The 23,234-nt window shown below is 35.1% G+C and overlaps 1 protein-coding gene across 4 annotated transcripts in view; it reads left to right on the top strand.

Annotated features, from left to right (window-relative positions):
• Positions 1–23,234, top strand: part of BTBD10 (BTB domain containing 10) — a 65,588-nt gene that overhangs the window by 22,851 nt on the left and 19,503 nt on the right. For all 4 annotated transcript variants that reach the window (XM_058546020.1, XM_058546018.1, XM_058546019.1 and 1 more), the window contains one exon: positions 21,500–21,696. In XM_058546020.1, coding sequence (XP_058402003.1) covers positions 21,543–21,696 — 154 coding nt within the window. In that variant the 5' untranslated portion in view covers positions 21,500–21,542. The remainder of the gene's footprint in view (positions 1–21,499; positions 21,697–23,234) is intronic.

Raw genomic sequence — 23,234 nt, 5'->3', positions numbered from 1 at the left:
TTGTTTTCATGGGTTTGATGCTTTGTTTTTTATTTCGTTTAAAGTCTTAGTAGAATCTTCATGTAACTTGAGAGTGCATTATGTTTGGTATTTTTTTATGAATAACAAAAAATTTATTTAAGGAAAAACTAATTTTGAAATAATGTTTTTGATATGTTTGAAAATAAAATTCAAGATAGAGAAATGAAATAATTGAAATAATTTCCTGAAGAAGGTGAATATATTTTTACTTTTGAATGAATTAAGGATTAGTTGAACCACTTATATGTAGTAGTATTTTATAGAACCAAATGTATTTGAATGATAAAGTTTTAATTGGTTAAAATGACTTTCTTTTTAGTCTTTTATTTATAATATAGACTTTGACTAGATTATCTAGACACTGCCACTGAAGTAGAGAGTAAACCATATAAGTTTTTGGGTTATTGCACATTGATTTTCAACCAAAGTTTCTAAATAAAGATAATTGTTCTTGCTATGAGATTTTAAATCTTAACAGGTGACACTGCTTATTACTTTTTAGGAAATTTTAGCACAATTTTAAACTGTGGCTTAAAATTGACTAATGGTTTTTTTCTTTTGCCTTCATTATCCCTATCCTACTCATGCTTCATTTTGTAGGGATTTTGGGGGATATACATTTTTAAATTATTTTATTTTTAATATATTTAAATAGTTTATAACATCTTTTCCTTGAAATGTCGGGAAGTTCTTGTGATTTCCCCCATTTAATTTCTAAAAGTTTGAATAGTCATCTTGATGGTAGTCACAACTTATTTATATAGTTAGACTTACTAGTGGTATCTTGTATTGGCTTTTTTTTGTGGTTTGGTGTCCAGAAATGTTTTTCTAAGATTGTTTTAGTAATAAAGTTATAAATGGAGAAATCTCAAGCTAGGCTTTTTTGTCTTATACTTTATAGAATATTTTCCTCTGGTTCTGCTTATTCTTTTAAAGTAATAATGCTTGTGTTATTGTAAAAATGATACATCTTCATTGCATAAATTTGATAAATACAGAAAAGCACATAGAAGAAAACAAAAATATGTTGTTCTACAATTGTAAGAAAAATACTTTAAATATTTTTGCATATAACCTATTTTTTTCTGTGTATATATGAAAATATAAAATCACACATATGTACTTAAAAATGATTTTGGGATATTACTGTATGTACTGTTACATAACCCATCCTTTTAAGAATAACCCATCCTTTTAAGAAAACCTTAATCATGAACATCCCCTATGTCATGAAATAGTTTTCTATAGCATAATTCTTAAGAACTGCAGGGTGTTTTGTGTATATATGTTTTGTAGTTTATTTCACCAAACTGAGTTTTTCTGATTCTTGATCAGAGAAAAGATCAGCATGATTCCAGAGTATAAATTTCTCCTAAAAGGAAGATGTCTTAGGGAGTTAAGTAAAAATGTAATTCTGATATTTTTCAGACTGAATAAGATCTTTAGTGTGATTACATAATGAATTCTTTTAAGATATGCACACTACTTTTAAAACAAAGCAAAAAGCTAAGATTGCCATAATAAATATACAAAGTATAGAAAATAAATCTTTTAAAAAATCAGGAAAACAAGAGCTCAAACAAGTGAGACTTTAAAAAAATGCTAAGACCAACCAAAAGGGTTTCTTGTATTACATTTAAATAAGATGATCAAGGCAAGTGTAATGCATGGCAGTGAGGGAAGAAAAAGATCCTTCAACTCTTATTTAGGAGCTTCTTTGTTAAAGAGGAAGAGCAAACACCACCACCACCAATAACAATAATAACAAAGCAGACATTGCTAGGAAAGTCATAAAAACCAGCATGGATATAGAGATAAAAGAGGCATCTAGTTAAATGAGTTGTCTTCTGGGCCAGTTGAAACATCTGATAGTTATAAAAGCAACTGCCTGCAAAATCTTTAAATTATTGGTGTTATTTGTGGTCTTAAAAGATTTTAGGAGAATACAAAAAGTGCTGAAAGATGGAGGATTCTAGGCCCGAATTTTGAAAAATGTTGATTTTAGAACAAAAAATGAAAAGGATTGTTTATGAAGTTGAAGAAAAAGTGTAAAAACAATTCCAGAATGGGTTTGCTAAAAACAGATTTGTCACAGGAACTTTGATTTTTCTCTCATGCAGTTGGGAGACTAGTAGCAAGTATTTGGACTTATGGTTTTTGGTAAAGTCTTTTTTTATATCCTTGGGTGTAAGATGAAGGAAAAATTAGTTCATCACTAGTTGATTGTGTTAGTTAATCAACACAATTTTGATGTTGACTGACCCTATCCAAAGATTATTGATCTTGGAAGGTGACTTTGTTCTTTTCTTTGTCTTATGCTCATCTGGAGAAGGCAAATTATCAAATTTATAGGTGACAATGAAGGAAGAAGGATAGTAAATAATATACTAAATGATCCAAAATGATCTCTGAGTCTGGATTGTTGGACTAAATTTAAATGAACTTGTGAGGAGTATACATAAGGCCCAAAAAACACTAACATAACGTTAAGTTAACATGGCTTTACAACATCACATATGGAAAAGACCTGAGGGTGGTGGTTGGTGGTAAACTTGATATGAAACAAAAGTACACTATGGCCGCCATCATCCCATCTTCTCCCCTGCCCTCCCTGCTAAAAATTCATTGTAGTTAATAGAAAAGAAGGCTAGAGCCCCTCTGCTGTACACTAAAGTATTGTTGTCTTTAGTTCTGTGTATATTCAGAAGGAAGGATGTGAAGAAGTTGGAAGTCTTGTCAGCTTAAAGAACTGAGAATTTAGCGGTCTTGAGGGGCAGTTCTGGTAGATATAAAGGAATCTTACAATAGGAGCTGTCTTCAAATATGTGAAGAGTTATCCTTTGGAAAAGAAATTAGATGTGGTTTGAGTCAGACTTGTTGGAGATTAAAAGCATGAGCTCTGACATTGAACTCCTTAGGTCGCATCTCAGACCTGCCACTTATTTTAGGTAAGTTGATTAGCCTCTAAGCTTCTGTTTTCTCAACTGTAAAATGGTTTTGAGGATTAAATGAAAATATACGTAAAGTGCTCAGTATTGTGCCTGGTGTGTAATAAATGCTCAAATATTAGTGTTGTTATTTGGTCCTAGCTGATAGAACTAGGGCAGTGGTTCTCAACTAGAGAGGTGATTTTGCTCCTCATTGGGCATTTGGCAATGTCTGAAGACGTTTTTGGTTGTTACAACTGGGGGAAGGGAGTACTGCTAGCATCTAGCGGGTGGAAGCCAGAGGTGCTACTAAACATCCTACAGTGCACAGGACAGTTCCCCGTAACAAAGAATTAACTGATCCAAAACCCTGAACTAGGGTCAGGTAAAAAGGTTCAATTAACCTTTAACGTTAAGGAAAAACTGCCTAAGAGTCAGAGCTTTCCAAAGATAGAACAAAACTGTTAAAAAGAAAAAACAAGTTACTCTTTCTTCTCATTAACAGTAGTAGGTCAGCGACTTCATGAGGACTTTGTAGATGAGATTCAGGAATTAGATGGGTGTTTGGACTAGATTTCCTAAAAGGTTTTTCCTAAACTTAGATTCTATGTTTCTATGGTTATTTCTTAGGATAGTTAAGCATATTGAATGACCAACATCAAAGGGCCTCTGATGCGCATTCTCTTATTCTTTAATTTTATCAATCTAATTGCAGTATAGTTTAGATTTTTATTTTTTTTACTGCTTAAAATTTTAGTATGAAGTATAGAGGTGGGAATTTAGTGAAACAAGTCAGTTTGTGTTTTCAAAAGGCCAGTTGGAAGTACTAATGATTGTGGGATTGCTGTAATTTCTCTCAAGAAACCTGTTTTGTGAAACTAATTTGTTAAAATATTCACAATCGTTTGATAAATATTTCTAAAACTGAATCTTTTATTTGTACTTCATATCTTTTTTCCATTGGTTTTATTTTCTTTTCCCCTTTACTGATAAGTAGAAAAGATACTACAAAAGTCTTTTTAAAATAATTATAATTTTTAAAAGCACCGTTAAAAGTACTTAATTGTGTTTGCATTATAATATTATTCTCAATCATGACCAGCACCCAGAAGAGTAACTGGCACAAAGTAGTCATTTAATAAATATCTGTTGAATGAATGAATAGATATAAAATATATCTTTCTGACCGTTAATTTAGATCTGCTCTGTTATTAATAGTGGTTAGCTATTTTTTAGAAATACTTTATTATTTTCTCTGGTAGGGAGTTGCTTGAGAATGTCAAATATATAGTGATTTTTCAACTCCCGAATTTTTATCTCTAACCTGGACCTTTCCCCTGAACTTTAGACTTATGTTTCTAACTCCCTATTTGGTATCTCCATTTGGATGTCTAATAAACATCTCATTCTTAACATGTCTAAGATACACTTATACTTTCAAACCTAATCCTCCCACTTTCATTCGCATTAAGTAAATGGAACCTCCATTCTGTTAGTTGCTCAGGCCAAAATCATAGAGTCATCTTTGACTCCTCTCTCGCACCTCCTGCGTTTAATCTATCAAATTCTAAAGTCTTATTCTTCAATAGTCTAGTCCACTCTTTACCACAAACACTACTACAACCCTGGTCAAGGTCACTTTTAGTTCTCACCTGGATTATTTGCAGTAGCCTCTGAAATGGTCACTTGATTCTACCTTTACCCCCTTTCTCGCATTGTCCGCTTGATCTAACATAAGTTAGATCATGTAATTCACACTTCAGTGGTATCCATTTCACTCAGATCAAAAGCAAAAACCCTTTAAACATTCCTTCAAGGCCTTTCACGATCTGATCCTAGCCTTGTCTCTCTGAGTTCGTCTTTTAACACTGTCGTTGCTTTCTGTGCTCCAGCTATCCTGGCCTTCTTGAGTGCCTTGAAAAAGCCAACGATTATGCTTGCCACAGGGTCTTTGTACCACTTTTCCCTTATTTGTTCTTTAGTTCTCTTTCTCACTTCCTTAGGTCTTTGTTCAGACATCTTCTCCTCAGAGAGTCCTACTGTGACCACTCTGTAAAATAGAACCTCCCGCCTCAAAATGATGACTCTGTCTCTTCTTTACCCTGCTTTATTTTTTCTTGTAGCAGTTATTGCCATATGATATTTAATGTATTTATTTGTAATATGGTCTATGTTTTTCTCCACTAGAATGTATTAATTTTCAGGGCAGATACTTTCTCAGTTATATCCACCAGGACTAGAATAGTAAGTAGCATATGATAGGTGTTCAGTAAATATTTGGTAGAGTGAATGCATGATAAAACTAAAAACATTACTATGGGACAGGATAAGAATACTTTTCGTTATTATAGGCTTTAGTTGTTATTGTATGTTGCAGACACCTGATATCTATTGATGAATTAAAACCGTGGTATTTTTTAGAACTAAAATAATTAGCAGTATAACATTCAGATATTATGGCTTCAATTTAAAGACTCCTCAATTTGGGGAGATGCTTGCCTTTATTAAAAAAGTTCAAAAGCCAGAAACAAGGTAATAAGCATTTTAAAAGCAAAAGAAACCTCCAGCTCCTTCACTGTTTGGATGAAATTAATTTTTATCAGTTGGGAAAACTTCTGCCTTGGTAGTAAAATGTTAAAGTGTGGCCATAAAGGGTACTTTTCTGTTAAAATTTTAATATCTAGGCCTCCATTTGACTTCAAAGAAAAGATGATCTTAGAGCGATCATACAACAGTATATCAAACTCCCTGCTGCTTCTGCCTCACTAGAATTGCTGACATATCTGACAATGGGATTTTAGGAAGAAGAGAAAGATGTTAGGATTTAGGACTAGTATTAAAACTATTCTTGGACTATATATGTCTTGCCAAAGTTGTCTTTTGTGAGGTAATCTGGGATTTAAGTATCATTTAAAATATTTCTATGGAAAAAATGCATCAAAAACAGATTTACAGATGGTCTTTGAGAGCAGAGTCCATTCCTCAGTTGAGAACTGCCCTTTCAGGAATTAGCCTTTGTTCCTTGGGAAACTTACAATATATCTATTAAGCAGTAGAACAAAAAACTTACAGAAAAGGCTAATTGGCAAAAAAGGGAAAAGATGAGAGAGAAATTTGCATTAAATCTGTTGAAAATAGATTTAGAAGTTTGATAGCATTTCTTATGTTATCACAGTTACTGACACATCGCAGGGATTAGCAAACATTTTTTGTAAAGGGCTGGATAGTAAATATTTTTGGCTGTGTGGGCTATACAGTTTCTGTCACAGCTACTCAATTTTGCCATTATAGAGTGAAAGCAGCCATAAACAATATATAAATGAATGGGCATGGTTGTGTTCTAATAAAACTTTATTTATTTATTTATTTATTTTGTGAGGAAGATCAGCCCTGAGCTCACATCCGTGCTAATCCTCCTCTTTTTTTGCTGAGGAAGACCGGCTCTGAGCTAATATCTATTGCCAATCCTCCTCCTTTTTTCTTTCCCCAAAGCCCCAGTAGATAGTTGTATGTCATAGTTGCACATCCTTCTAGTTGTTGTATGTGGGATGCGGCCTCAGCACGGCCAGAGAAGCGGTGCCTCAGTGCGTGCCCGGGATCCGAACCCGGTAGTGGAGCACGCGCACTTAACCGCTAAGCCACGGGGCTGGCCCGTAATAAAACTTTATTTACAAAATCCGGTAATGGGTGGAATTCATCCCATGAGCAAGTTTGCCAACTCTTAACACATTAAAAATGCTTATAAAAAGCATATGCAAATTAATTGCTTCAAAAATATATTAATATAAAATCAGTTAAAAGGTTTAGTTAAAAAAAGCAGAACATAAAATATGATATTTGTTGTAGTAATAAAAACACTTATTTTCCCCCCAAATAAAAATAGAATTTAAAATATTGCTTCTTTAATAAGGACAGACTAACTCAAATGGATAGGAACAGCTAATCTGAAATTGACAAAAATGCGCACTTCATCTTTAAGAAAAAATATGTTTTTTAAAGCTTCATTCAGTGTTTAAAACATCTTGTAAACTGTAAAGCTTCATATCTGTAGCTCTACACACACACATTTATGATAGTGTTTGACAAGGAATAAACAATTGAAGAAGGGAAATGCTTAGATGTTATACCCTGAAACTTCAGCTAAATTCAACGTACATTAATAAGATGCACCAGGTTATGATACTAGTTGCTGGAAGTGTTTAAAGATAAGTACGATAATTCCTCAAACCAGGAAAGTGGTATCATGTAAGGTTGTACCATGTGTATAGTACATAAAGGTGACATATATAAGTGTACCATTCACTTTGTAGATATTTTAGTTTTGTGTGTTTGTTACAACAATTTTCTCTAAAGTATCAGCAGTGCTAGTAATATCAGTTACGTCTGGAACTTTTTTATGTATTATTTCTTTGGTAATTCACTCCTCTCTGTTCTCTCTGGAGCATATATTAGTTGAATGTTGACCTCCTTCATTAGTTCTCTACTTTTCTCATCTTTTCTTATTTTCCATTTCTTTCTCTTTCTTTTATTCCCAACTTTTTCTTTCAACCCTTCAAGTAACCTTTAAAAATTTCTGCTATTGTTTTGAATTTTTAAAGTCTTTCTCATTTAAATTAAAAAAAAAATAGCATCCCTGTCCTTGTTTTATGGATATAATATCTTTTTTTATATCACTGAGTTTATTGGTTATAGCTTTGCTTTTTTTCTCTGTCTCTACATTGTCTATTGCCTTTTTTGTTATGTTTATTGAACTTTTTATTGTGAAATAATTTTGTATTTACAAGAAATTGCAAATATTGTACAGTGATTCCTGGGTACGCTTTACTCAGCTTCCTTCAATGATAACATCTCACATAAATGTAGTACCTTATCAAACCAGGAAATTGACATTGGGACAATACTATAACTAAACTGTAGACATCAGTTTTTATATTCTCCTTTTTTTTTTCTGGTGTATATTCTATTATATTTTATCACATCTGTAGATTCGTGTAACTACCACCACAATCAGGATACAGAACTGTTTCATCTTCACAAAGAAACTCCCTCAAGCTACCCCTTTAGAGTCATGCCCTTTCACCATCCCTAGCCTCTGCAGCCCCTGATTTGTTCTTCATCACTATAATTTTGTCATTTTGAGAATATTATGTAAATGGAATCTGATAGTATGTAAACTTTTGGGTTTGGGTTTTTTCATTCAGCATAATGCCCTTGAGATCCATTCACATTGTTGTACATATCAGTAGTTCTTTTTTTATTTCTGAGTAGTATTTCATTGCATGGATGTACCACAGTTTATTTATCCATTCAGAGAGTTGCATGGTTTGTGTTAAAATTTTTAAAATTCTATACATATTACTTTAGTATTATTTTTTCTCATGTAGGAGTCTGTAGTTTCATTGAACAAAATAATGGAGACTCATACGTTTCTCTTCAGTCCTTAGGAACCTGCCTGCCATTGGAAGATGTTGCTATAATTAGAATTTTTAAACAAATGAGGTGGCAAAGTCGTATGCAGAAGTTCATACAAAATTAATATTCTAAAGTTTGATGTAAATAGATATTTGCATCTGAGAGTGACCATTTTTAGTAAGATTTAACACTTTTTGGAGAGATTTACTGCCTGTTGATTTACCTTGTACGTTAAAGCATGATTTTGAAGTTAAGTGAAAAGTTGGTGTAAGATAAAGAAATCAGAAGCCTTATTAGCTTATAAAGTTACAAAATTTACAAATAGAAATATTTTCTTTTGGCAATAGGGTTTGCGTTTAAGGTCAATTTATTTACATAACTTAGAGGTGCTGGAAGTGATTTTCCTTAGTTGATGAAAATTGTGATCTTAGAGGATTCACGATGAAGGGTTCTGGTTTGGGTTTCTGTAATAACTTTGTTGTATAATAAATGTTGATCTGTGAGGTTTTCGAATGGTGATCAGTTGGAGATGGTAGCTGATTATAGAAACTCTTTTGGTTTTGTGAGAACATGAAATTATAAGAGGGATACAAGAATTTGTGTAGGTTGGTTACAGAGAATTTAGTGAACTCTGGTGAGAAAAGCTTGAGAAGAAAAGATTAACTATTAGAAGAAAGGCATGACTTATATTACTTAAGTGTAATTGAAATGGCTAAATAGCAACTTCCTGGGAGGGTAGCCTTAAGCACACTGTGTTTTGGCCAAGAGGGGAATTCTGGTGTACAATTTGATAAGTTTTGGCATATGTGTGCACTCGTGAATTGTGCGCCACAATCAGGATAATGAACATATCCATCATACTCGAACGTTTCCTTGGAGTCCTTTGTAACCCTTTTCATCTTCTCTTTGCAACCCAGACAACCCACCAGTCTGTTTTCTGACACTATATGTTAGTTTATATTTCCTGAAATTTAATATAAATGTACCTTTGTTTGGGAACGGAGGGGATCTGGCTTCTTTCGCTCCGCATGATTATGTTGAGCTTGATCCATATTGTAACTTGCATCAATAGTTCATTCCTTTTTATTGTTGAGTAATATTCCATTGTATGGATATACCACAGATTGTTTATCCATTCACCTGTTCATAGACATTTAGGTTGTTTCCAGTTTTGGGCTATTACAAATAAATCTGCTAACAATGTTGATATCTTTATATGGACATACACTTTCATTTCTTCTGGGTAAATACCTAAGATAGAATGGCTGGATCATATGGCTAGTGTATATTTAACTTCTTGGGAAACTATCAAACTGTTTTCCAGAAGAGTTCCAAAGTGGTGATACCATTTTATATCACCACCAGGAGTATTAATGAGAGTTCCATTTCATACACATGTTCACCAACACTGATATGGTCATTCTTTTTCTTTCCTTTTCTTTCTTTTTTTTTTTTTTGTGAAGAAGATTAGCCCTGAGCTAACACCCAATGCCAATCCTCCTCTTTTTTCTGAGGAAGATTGGCCCTGGGCTAACATCTGTGCCCATCTTCCTCTACTTTATATGGGACACCACCACAGCATGGCTTGACAAGCGGTGCGTCAGTGCGTGCCTGGAATCTGAACCCATGAACCCCAGGCTGCCGTGCACTTAACCACTGTGCCACCAGGCCAGCCCCGATATGGTCATTCTTTTTGTTTAACCATTCAAATAGATGTGTCGTGATGTCACTTTGTGATTTTAATTTGTGGCTTTAAGGACTAATGATATTCAGCATCTTTCCATGTACTTATGTTTTCCATTTATGTGTCTCAAATCTTTTGCCCATTACTTAGAGAGTTTTTTGTATATATTCTAGATGCAAGTCCCTTATCAGATATATGATTTCATTCTCTTAACTGTGTCTTTGAAGAGAAAAAGTTTTAAATTTTGGTATAATCCACTATATCGATTTATTTTTAAATGAGTTGTGCTTTTTTCTCTAGGAGTTTTATAGTTTTAGGTTTCAAATTTAGGTTTGGGGTCCATTTTGAGTTCACTTTTGTATGCGATGTGAGCTTTAGGTCAGAGTTCTTTTTTTTTCCCCTAGAGGTGCTGGAAGTGGAATATTCATTGTATATCCGTTTGTTTCAGCACCATTTGGTGAAAAGACTTCAGTTGACTTTGAACCCTTATTGAAAATGAGTTGTCCATATATATGTATGTAGGTCCTTTTCTAATCCGTTGGTCTGCTTGTCTGTCATTATGCCTATAGCACACTGTGTTCATTCCTATAGCTTTATAATAAGACTTAAAATCAGTTTAAGTATTTCAACTCTGTTCTTTTTAAAGTTATTTAGGCTATTCTAGGTCTTTTGCATTTCCATATGAATTTTAGGATTAGTTTGTCACTTTTTTTTTTTTTTTTTGAGGAAGATTAGCCCTGAGCTAACATCTGTGGCCAATCCTCCTCTTTTTTGCTGAGGAAGATTTGCCCCGGGCTAACATCCATGCCCATCTTCCCCTACTTTATATGAGATACCGCCGCAGCATGGCTTGATAAGTGGTGCATCGGTCTGCGCCCGGGATCCGAACCTGTGAATCCCGGGCCGCCGAAGTGGAGCGCGTGAAGTTAACCATTACGCCACCCGGTCGGGCCCCAGTTTGTCACTTTTAACAAGGAAACTTGCTTGGTTTTCAATTGGAATTATGTTGTATCTATAGATCAACTTGGGGAGAATTGACATGTTAACAATATTGAGTCTTTTGACTTGTGAACATGGTAAATTTCTCCATTTATTTAGGTCTTCTTTAATTTCTCTTAGCAATATTTTGTAGTTTTTAGAATGCAGGTCTTTCACATCTTTTGTCAGATGTATCCTTAAATATTTCAGGTTTTTTTTTTGTGTGAGGAAGATCGGCCCTGAGCTAACATCTGCCAATCCTCCTCTTTTTGCTGAGGAAGACTGGCCCTGGGCTAACATCCATGCCCATCTTCCTCCACTTTATATGGGATGCTGCCACGGCATAGCTTGACAAGCAGTGCATCCGTGCGCACCTGGGATCTGAACCGGCAAACTCTGGCCCGCCACAGCAGAGCCACGGGGCCGGCCCTCTAAATATTTCAGTTTTTTGATGTCATTGTTAATGGTGGTGTTTTTAACATTTCAGTTTCTTTTCTTCTTCTTTTTTTTTTTTTGTGGGGAAGATCAGCCCAGAGCTAACATCCATGCCAGTCCTCCTCTTTTTGCTGAGGAAGACCGGCCCTGAGCTAACATCTATTGCCAATCCCCCTCCTTTTTTTTTTCCCTTTTTCTCCCCAAAACCCCAGTAGGTAGTTGTATGTCATAGTTGCACATCCTTCTAGTTGCTGTGTGTGGGATGCCGCCTCAGCATGGCTGGACGAGTGGTGCGTCGGTGTGCGCCCAGGATCCGAACCCGGGCTGCCAGTAGCAGAGTGTGTGCACCTAACTGCTAAGCCACAGGGCCGGCCCCTAAAATTTCAATTTCTGATTGTTGCTAGTTTATAGAAATATAGTTGATTTTTAAATATTGATCTTGTATTCTGTGACCTCACTAAACTCACTCATTAATTCTAGTAACTTTTTGTACTGGAGTCTACAATAGATGATCATGTCGTCTGTAGATAAGGACAGTTTTACTTCTTTTCCAATCTGGTTGCCTTCTATATCATTTTCATGCCATATTGCTCTGGCTAGATTCTTCAGTACGTTGGTTAATAGAAGTGGTGAGAGTAGAGATCCTTGTCTTGTTGCTGGTCTTAGGAGGAGAGCATTTGGTCTTTGACCACTAAGTACCAGGTTGGCTGTAGACATCTAAGATATCCGTAGATATCTTTTATCCAGCTGATGAAATTCTGTTGTATTCCTACTTTGCTGAGGTTTTTTGTTTTTTTTTTTTCCTTTTCTTTTTTGTTTATGGTGAAAGGTGATGGTCTACTTTCATTCTTTTGTATGTGGCTGTCCAGTTTTCCCAACACCATTTATTGAAGAGACTTTCCTTTCTCCATTGTATGTTCTTAGCTCCTTTGTCAAAGATTAGCTGTCCATGTATGTGTGGTTTTATTTCTGGACTTTCAATTCTGTTCCATTGAGCTGTGTGTCTGTTTTTGTACCAGTACCATGCTGTTTTCATTACTATAGCTTTGTAGTATATTTTGAAGTCAGGGATTGTGATGCTTCCAACTTTGTTCTTTTTTCTCAGGATTGCTTTAGCTATTTGGGGTCTTTTGTTGCCCCATATGAATTTTAGGATTCTTGGTTCTATTTCTGTGAAGAATGTCACTGGGATTCTGATTGAGATTGCATTGAATCTGTAGATTGCTTTAGGTAGTATGGACATTTTAACTATGTTTATTCTTCCAATCCATGTGCATGGAATATCTTTCCATTTCTTTATGTCATCATTGATTTCTTTCAATAATGTCTTATCGGGGGCCAGCCTGATGGTGTAGGGGTTAAGTTTGCACGCTCCACTTTGGCAGTGCGCGGGTTCATGGGTTCGGATCCCGGGCACGGACCTACACACCACTCATCAAGCCATACTTTGGCAGGCGTCCCACATAAAGTAGAGGAAGATGGGCATGATGTTAGCCCAGGGCCAATCTTCCTCACCAATAAATAAATAAATAAATTAATTATAATGTCTTATAGTTTTCATTGTATAGGTCTTTCACCTCCTTGTTTAAATTTGTTCCTAGATATTTTATTCTTTTTGTTGCAGTTGTAAGTGGGATTGTATTCTTGAGTTCTCTTTTCTGTTAGTTCATTTAGAAATGCAACTGATTTTTATAAGTTGATTTTGTACCCTGCAACTTTGCTGTAGTTGTTGATTATTTCTAATAGTTTTCTGATGGATTCTTTAGGGTTTTCTATATATAAAATCATGTCATCTACAAACAGTGCAAGTTTCACTTCCTTGACAATTTGGTTACCATTTATTTCCTTTTCTTGCCTAATTGCTCTGACCAAAACCTCCAGTACTATGTTGAATAAGAGTGGCGAGAGTGGTCACCCTTATCTTGTTCCAGTTCTCAGAGGGATAGGTTTCAGTTTTTCCCCATTGAGTATGATGTTGGCTGTGGGTTTGTTATATATGGCCTTTATTGTGTTGAGGTACTTTCCTTCTATACCCATTTTATTGAGAGTTTTTATCATAAACTCTTGGATCTTGTCAAATGCTTTCTCAGTGTCTATTAAGATGATCATGTGGTTTTTATTCCTCATTTTGTTAATGTGGTTTATCACACTGATTGATTTGCGGATGTTGAACCATCCCTGTGTCCCTGGTATAAATCCCACTTGATCGTGGTGTATGATCCTTTTGATGTATTGCTATATTTGGTTTGCCAATACTTTCTTGAGGATTTTTGCATCTATATTCATCAGCAGTGTTGGCCTGTAGTTTTCCTTCTTTGTGTTGTCCTTGTCTGGCTGTGGGATCAGGGTGATGTTGGCCTTGTTTCTTTTCTTTTTTAATCAGGAATAGATTTTGGATTTTGTCCAATGTATTTCCTACATATATTGAGATACAAATTTTTTCTTTATTAACTTGTTAATATGGTGAATTACATTGATTTTGAATATTCAACTAATCTTGGGTTTTTAGGGTAAATCCCATTAGGTCATGATGTATTGGCATTTTTATATATTAGTGTATTTGAATTATTAAAATTTTGTTTAAAATATTTGCGTTTGGGCTGGCCCTGTGGCTTAGTGGTTAAGTGCGCGAGTTCTGCTGCTGGCGGCCCGGGGTTCGGATCCCGGGCGCGCACCGACGCACCGCTTCTCTGGCCATGCTGAGGCCACGTCCCACATGCAGCAACTAGAAAGATGTGCAACTATGACATACAACTATCTACTGGGGCTTTGGGGGAAAAAAAATAAATAAATAAAATTATAAAATATTTGCATTTGTGTTCTGAGGCATATACATCTGTAGTTTTATCATAATGTCTTTGTCTGGTTTTGGTATCTGAGTAATGCTGGCCTCGTAGAATAAGTTAGGAACTATTATCTTTTCTTCAGTTTTCTGGAAGAGTTTATGCAGGATTGGTATTATTTCTATCTTAAATGCTTGGTGGAATTCATGAGTGAAGCCATCTGGGCCTGTGGTTTTCTTAGAGGGAAAGTTCTTAACTACAGATTCAATTTCTTTAATAGATATAGAGCTATTTACTTTATCTGTTTCTTCTTGAGTGAGTTTTGGTAGTTTGGAATTTGATCCAGGCCTTCTAAGTTGATGAATTTATTTGTATAAAATTGTTTATAATATTCTTCTGTCATTTTTTTAATACATGTAACCTTTCTGGTGATGTCACCTCTCTCACTTCTGATATTGTTAATTTGTATTTTCTTGATTTTTTTCACAATCTGTATAGCTAGACGTTGATCTTTTCAAAGAACCAGCTTTTGTTTTCATTGATTTTTTTCCAACTTTTCTTCAGTTTTCTATTAGTGTGATTTCCACTCTGATCTTTATTATTTTATTCTACTTTCTTTGGGTTTAATTTGCTCTTTGTTTAGTGTCCTAAGGTGGAAACTGAGATGATTTTTCTTAGGCCTTCCTTTTCTAACGTAAGCATTTAATGCTATAATTTGCTCCCTAACTATTGCTATAATGTTATGCCATTCCACAAATTTTGATATGTTGGGTTTCTTTCACTTCAAAATTTTCTGTTTTCCCTTCTGATTTCTTCTTTGTTCCATAGGTTATTTAGAAAGGTCTTATTTAATTTCCAAATATTTGGGAATTTTCCAGATATCTTGCTGTTATTGAATTTTAATTTGATTCCATTGTAATCAGAGGACGTACTTGGTATGATTAAATTCTTTTAAATTTATTGAGACTTATTTTATTGCCCAGAATATGGACTGTCTTGATGAATGTTCTGTGTACACATGAAAAGAATGAGTTTTCTGTTCTTGTTAGGTGAAACGTTCTATAAATATCAATTAAGTCAAGCCAGTTGATAGTGTTGTTCAAATCTTATTCATCTGTACTGATTTTTGTCTACTCTCTCCATTAAATATTATGAGAGGGGCATTGGAATCTCTGACTATAACTGTGAATTGTCTAGTTCTCCTTGTAATTTTATCAGTTTTTGCTTTGTGTATTCTGAAGCTCTGTTATGAGGCATGAGTACTTTTGGGATTGTTAAGTACTCTTAATGAATTTACCTCTTTATCCTTATGAAATGCCTTGGTAATATTCTTTGCTCTGAGGGCTACTTTGTCTGATATGAATATAGCCACTCTTGCTTTCTTTTGACTAGTGTTAGCATAGTTTATCTTTCCTTATCCTTTTATATTGAACTTCTTTGTACTTTTATATTTAAAGTGAGTTTCTTGTAGGCAGTATATAGTTGGGTCTGGCTTTTATATCCAGTCTGATAATCTTTACCTTTTATGGCTTAGACCATTTACATTTTTTTGTATGTGTGTGAGGAAGATTAGCCCTGAGCTATCATCCGATGCCAGTCCTCCTCTTTTTTTGCTGAGGAAGATTGGCCCTGGGCTAACGTTGGTGTCCATCTTCCTCTACTTTATGTGGGATGCCGCCACAGCATGGCTTGACAAGCAGTATGTTGGTCTGTGCCCGGGATCTGAACCTGCGAACCCCAGGCCACTGAAGTGGAGCGCGCAAACTTAACCGCCACACCACTGGGCCGGCCCCCGTAGCCCATTTATATTTAACGTGGTTATAGATTTGGTTAAGGTTAAGTCTGTCATCTTGCTGTTTATTTTCTTTGTCCTGTTTGTTCTTGTTTCCTCATCCTCCTCCTTTTTTCTTTGCCATCTTTTGGATTCATTGTATCTTTGTTATGATTTCATTTTATCTCCTTTGTTGGCTTATTAGCTATAATTCTTTGTTTCCTTACTTTAGTGGTTGCTTTATGGCTTATAATATACATCTTTAATTTATCGTAGTCTACCTTAAAGTGATATTATACCATTTGTTGTATAGTATAAGAACCTTACAATAGTGTACTTTTATTTCTCTCCTCCCAAACTTTGTACTATTCTATAGTCATACATATTATAAACTCTATACTGTATTGTTATAATTATTGTTTAAACTAATCTTTTAAAGAGATTTAAACAATAAGGAAAAAATCGTATATTTTCCAATGTAGTTACTGTTTCCAGTGTTCTTCATTCCTTTGTGTAGATTCATATTTTCATCTGGCATTATTTTTTCTTCTGCCTGAAGGACTTTCTTTAACTTTTCTTATAGTGCAGGTCTGCTCATGATGAATTCATTCGTCTTTTTCTGTGTGTCTGGAAATGCATTTCCCCTTTATTTATTTTTTATTTAGTTATTTTTTTGGTGAGGAAGATTGTCCCTGAACTAACAATATCTATTGCCAATCTTCCTCTTTTTGCTTGAGGAAGAGTGGCCCTGAGCTAACATGTGTGCCCATCTTCCTCTATTTTGTATATGGGATGCTGCCACAGCATGGCATGATGAGTGGTGTAGGTCTGCTCCCAGAATCTGAACCTGCAAACCCCGGGCTGCTGAAGTAGAGCACACCGAACTTAACCACTGTGCCACCGGGTTAGCCCTATCACCTTTATTTTTGAAAGATATTTTTACTGGATATAACAAATGTAGGTTGATGGTTTTTTTTTTTTTTTTTCCTTCAAATGTGTTGGGGATTTGTTGTGCATGTTGTATCTGTGGGTTTGTAGTTTTCATTACATTTCAAGACATTATTTCTTTGAATATTTTTTCTCTTCCCCACCTCTCTTCCTTTATGGACTTCATTTATACCTATATTAAGGCACTTAAAGTTGACCCAGCCAGCCTTGATGGTCTAGTGGTTAAGATTTGGTGCTCTCACCACCTTGGCCCCAGGTTGTTTCCGGGTCAGGGAATCACACTACCCTTGTGTCAGTTGTCATACTGTGGTGGCGGCCTGTTGCTGTGATGCTGAAAGCTTTGCCACCAGTATTTCAAATAACAGCAGGGTCACCCATGGTGGACAGGTTTCAGTGGAGCTTCCAGACTAAGACAGACTAGGAAAAAGGACCCGGCCACCCGCTTGCAAAAAAATTGTCCGTGAAAACCATGTGAAGAGCAGTGGAGCATTGTCTGATACAACGCTGGAAGGTGAGAAGATGGCGCAAAAAGACCAGGCAGGGTTCCACCATGCTGTCTGTACACAGGGTCACTAGGAGTCGGAATTGACTTGATGGCACTGACAGCAGCAAAGTTGACCTGCAGCTCACTCATGCTCTGCTTTTCTATTTTCTCTCTGTTTCATTTTGGATATTTCCTGTTGCTGTGTCTACAAATTCATGAATCTTTTCTTTTATAATATGTAATCTTCCATTCAGTGTATTTTTCATCTCAGATATTGTCATTTTTATCTCAAGAAATTTTGATTTGCGTCTTTTTTATGTTCTATATCTCAGCATAACTTGTTGGAGTAATATGATTATAATGACTTTTAATGTCTTTGTTTCTAATTCTAAGATATGTGCCAGCTCTGGGTTGATTTTGATTGAGTTTTTTTTCCTTATAGGTTATGTTTTCCCGCTTCTTTGTATGCCTGGTAGTTTTTTATTGGATGCCATACATTGTGAATTTTACCTTGTTTGGGTGCTGGATATTTTTGTATTTCTATAAATATTCTTGAGCTTTGTTTGAGAATTTAGTTTAGTTGCTTAGAAACAATTTGATTCTTTCAGGTCTTGCTGTTAAGATTTGTTAGATGTGACTAGAGCGATGCTCAGTTTGGGTCTGATTATTTCCCATTTCAGAGCCAAGACCCTTTAGATTCTCTCCTCAATGCCCTAGGAATTATGAGGTTTTCCAGCCCAACTGGGGGGGAACACGCCTTAGTCCTGGCCCTATGTAAGTCCTAGGCGCTGTTTCCTCTAATCCTTTGAGTGAGTTCTTTCCTTAGCCTCAGTAGTTTCTTCACATATGTGTGCTGATTGGTACTCAGCTCAATACTCGAGGAAGACTGCAGATCTCTGAGGTTTTCTCTCTGCTGCTCTGCTCTCTCTGATACTCTTTCTTGCGAACTCTAGCCGCCTATTGTCCCCAACCTCTCAGCTCCATATCCTTAACTCAGAGTCCACCAGGCTTTGCCTGGGTTTCATTTCCCTGTGTTTACTCTGGAAACTCGCTCAAAGTAGTAATTTGAGGCAGTTGTTGGATTTCTTTGTTTTCCATCTTTCAGGGATCACTCTCTTTCTTTACCTCATGTACTGTGTCTTGCAAACCATTATTTCATATATTTTGTCCATTTTGGGGGGTCGTTTTAGACATGTAAGTAAATTTAGTCTTTGTTACTCTGTCTTGGCTAGAAGCAGATGTTGGGATTGATAAACTCATCTCCTTACCTGTCCTCAATTCATATATCTTAAACTCTTTTAAGTGCAACATGAAGCACACTGATCCCCTCTGAACTTGCTTGTCCTCATTTTCTTTTGCACATATTAATTATTTTTGCCCTTAGAGTGCTTTCCTGATCTAAAATTATTTAATTAAATAGGCTAGGACATAATTAGTCTTCCATGACATCTGATTTCGAAGGTCTGATCCAGAATACATTCCATTTGGGAATGCAAAGAAAGGATAGAAGTGTGTTATGACACCTTTTGCATTCATTTAAAAATCTGACAGTTTAGAAATGAAGCCAATATTTCAACAGAATGCTTAGCAGTGTTTAATCTTTTAGCTACAGAGATGTCTGGTGGAAATGCTTTTTTCAGTTAATCAGTCAGCTTGGCCCTTACTCATACTGAACCTTTATCCTGCATTTGCCTTAGTCGTAGTTGTGTTTGTGCCTTGTCCGTTAAATTATCAATTAGATTCATGTTTAGAAAATGTGCTTGGCACATTTAAAATTTAGCGGCTAGAATAATTTGAGGTGTTATTTTTTCCAATATATAATCCTTGTTCTATTAGTATGGATTCTTTTCTTTTTTCTACTTTAGGACATAAGCCAGAAATTCCATTGTTTCTACTTTAAGGTTTTTGACATGAATGCAGTAGGATCTTTTGATTTGTTCTATTTGAAGAAAAAGACTATGTTCCAAAGATGTAGTTCTACTCTGATCTTTTTCACTAGAAAGAAAGTGGGAGTAGAATTTCTTTTTTCTCTAGGTTTATGAGAGACAAATGATTGATAAAGGCCGATAGGTTGCCTTTATTTCCCTAGAAGTAACTCTTAGGGTAAATACAAAGTCAACTCTTTTTGTCTTTGTAGTCTGTTGTAGTGAGGTGATAACTGATTTTCATAATGAAAGAAATCACTAAAATAACAAAACTGGTGTTACAGCTAATAAGCCAGCAGAAAAGATGACCCTGAAGCACTGCAAGATTTAAAATTGAATCATCAAGAAAATTATGGGCTGGCCCTGTGGCTTAGCAGTTAAGTGCGCACACTCCGCTACTGGTGGCCTGGGTTCGGATCCCGGGCGCGCACAGACGCAGCACTCGTCCGGCCATGCTGAGGCGGTGTCCCACATACAGCAACTAGAAGGATGTGCAACTGTGACATACACCTGTCTACTGGGGCTTTGGGGAGAAAAAGGAGGAGGACTGGCAATAGATGTTAGCTCAGGGCTGGTCTTCCTCAGCAAAAAGAGGAGGATTGGCATGGATGTTAGCTCAGGGCTGATCTTCCTCACACACACACAAAAAAAATTAAACTTTTAAATCCTGAAGGAGAGCAGGATAATATTATGGAGGGGGCACTGGAATGAATCAAAAGACTTAGGTTACAGTGTTATTAGCATATCCACTAAATACTGTGTGACTCTGAGCAAGTCTTGTAATTTTCAACTTTCGTATCCTCATCTGTCATAACTAAATAAACTAATATTTAATGGGTGATTATAGTGTGCCAGGTACAGCTCATCAGTTTATTATACTTCATTTAATCCTCATATTAACCTTAGAAAGTAGAGTCTGCATTTTACAGATGAGGAACCTAAGATTCTAAAATGTTAAGTAACATTTAACATGTTGAGCAATTAAGTATTAAAGGACAGTTTGATTCTAAGTCTTTATTACTTTAAAGCCATGAAGTTCCTTCTATTTTTAAAAAACACTTTAATATTTTTCAACCATGAACCGTGGTATATGCTAAGATGGTAAATTTCCAGAATGTGTTAGGTCAGGGTCTCTCATTTTTGTTCCCATCAGTTTTCCTACTTGCAATGTATTCTGATTATTAAAATCTTATCTATTTGTCAGCTCCTGGTTTACCAGTGACTAACCATAATCTATAGTGTCTTCTTTCTCTGAGATCTTAAAGCATTTATGATCTATCACTCATTTGTTAGTTATATATTTGAGATATATTTAGTCATTTTATATTTGAAATTTGGGATAACTTTTGAATTATTTAAATTTCTACATATTCGTTATTATGTACTGCTACACTTAAATCATAAGCTGCTTGAGGGAGCTTCTCTACTAGCATGTAGCACATTGTATGCATAGTACATGTAACTTAGATAATTATATGAATGAATTCTGTCAATTAGCCTATTTTAGTTAATCATCATTCTCATTTATTCACTTCTCATGGGCAAACTTACTCTACATAAGATGTATAAAAATTTTAAATTCTGTGACTTTACACAGTGCAGTTAAGCTTTTTAGGGAAATACTGTTCAACAATTTTGAAATGAGTTCAATCAAAATCAAAATGAATTGATTGAAGTTAGCATGTAGACTTTATTTGGGAGGAGACCAGTTACTTTGTCCCATCCCTCAGTTATTTAAGAGTTCCAGAAGCTGGACTCTTTCCTTCTCTTTTTTCCCCCACAATCAAAGAAATCAAAAGAACATTTGAGTAATATTTAGGAAATCTGGGTGGTCTCTTTTACTACTACTGCTACTACTACTTCTACTGCTAACTCAAAAGTCAGTTAACCTTTCTGGGCTAGTTTTCTCATCCTTAAAAAACTGTGTTGGATTATGATCTTTAAAGACATAGTGTTCCAGAATTTATAAAACCTAGAAGTTTGAGGTAAATTGGGTTTCAGAGTTGTAAAGTAGCATTTCATTCTTGCACTTCAAAATATTAATAGTTTTATGTTAATTGGTTTTTTCTTTAAAAGTGTTTGTGATCTCATGTTCTACTTTTATGGTTAATTTTCTTTTCTAACTTGTCAGTACTCCCTCACGTGTTGCTAAAGGAGTTGTTGACCACACCAAAATGAGTCTACATGGTGCTAGTGGGGGACATGAGAGATCAAGAGATAGACGAAGGTCAAGTGACAGATCACGAGATTCATCTCATGAAAGAACGGAATCTCAGCTCACTCCTTGTATTAGAAATGTTACTTCTCCAACACGACAGCACCATGTTGGTATGTAAAATCAACTAATGTTCCCAGCAGTTTTTCAAAGCATGTATTTACCTTTTTAAAGTAGTAATGACAATGAATTGTGCCTAATACTTCAGGGTAAAATTAACTTCTTATGTCTATTCAGTTGCTTCTATTTTAGCTTAGCTTGGTTCTTGCTGTGAAAAAACAACTTATTAAATGAAACTTAGGAGTGAATTTTTTTTAAGAGTCTGGGGCAGTCTTATAAAAGAAGTAATTTGAAAAGCCTTTAAAACTGTGATATATAGATTTTTAAAAATCTTTTAAGTTGATTTTTATCTTATGAGATATATAGCATTGATTTATTTTGAAGTAGTTCGTAGTAAATTGTTGATAGGAATCCTTGTAATCATCCTAAAAAAAGGAAATGAAAGCTAAAATAACCCTCATAGAGTAATTTATTTTGATTTTTGGCAATGTTTTAAATTTAATAATAAAGATAGAATATGAAGGGGAAGATGTAAAGTGATTTGCTTTCTTGGCAACTAGCTCAGGTCTTTTTCTTCCTTCCTACTCATTACTATAAATGAACATTATTACCCTAGGTAAATACATTGTATAACTATAAAGCACCAGTCTGAAGCAGAGGTAATAAGCAATGTGAGCTTGCTAATTTTCATTTTCCCCTGGGGAAGGGGCAGATTCAATACTTTGACTTACTATATGAGGTAATTTCGGATTATCTGTTATGAATCAAAATCATTTATATTAGGGTCTAATTAGCATAGAAGTTGTCAATCCAATATCTAAGTAGGTCCTTAAAGTCAGGCTAGTACTCATAAGCTAAAAATCAACCAAAGTATAAATAAGAGTTGACAGTTTGTTATATGCAAAGTTCAGTATCTGGGAAGAGAATAGGAGGATATAATAAATTATTTTATTACTTTAGCAAATTTTGCTTTTGGGATGCTACCAGCATTGTGGAAACAGGCAGTAAAAGGGAAGTGTCAGAGTATCTCTGGAGATATAATCAGCAAACCTAATTATATAATCAGTAAAGCCGTACAGAGTGTTCTCAGTAGCCTGAGTCATGGAGGAATTTGGGAAAAGCAGATGAAACTGATGAGATGGAGGTACATTTTTAGGTCACCTTTAAAGTTTAGCCTCTAAAGGAAATTTATCAGAAAGTCTTAGTTTTAATTTCCCCTTTGTAGAATATTGGAACATCTAAAGAAAATTTTCTGAATTTTAACAGTATTTCCTACCTATTAAAATTATCAATGATTCTATAAAATTTGTAGCAGTACTTTGTTCAACAAAAGTGAGAATGAAAAGAAAGCAGTATATTACCAGCTGTTAAAGCCACTTTATTTAGTAGAAATTAAAATTCATTTAAAAAAATAAATACTTCTTGCTGTCCTTAGTGAAATTTTTTTCATCCTTTGAGACCTTCCTTTTGTGAGATAAATTGCAGGTTTTGGAATGCCCTTGTTAACATAGTGAGATTCCAAAGTTGGTGCTTTGTGTTCTCAGAATAGTTTTAATACTTTTAATATTTAGGACAGTTTTAATTGGTATTC

This window comes from Diceros bicornis, chromosome 7 (assembly GCF_020826845.1).
Source record: "Diceros bicornis minor isolate mBicDic1 chromosome 7, mDicBic1.mat.cur, whole genome shotgun sequence".
Lineage (NCBI taxonomy): Eukaryota > Metazoa > Chordata > Mammalia > Perissodactyla > Rhinocerotidae > Diceros > Diceros bicornis.
This window is presented reverse-complemented; position numbering and strand designations above follow the sequence as displayed.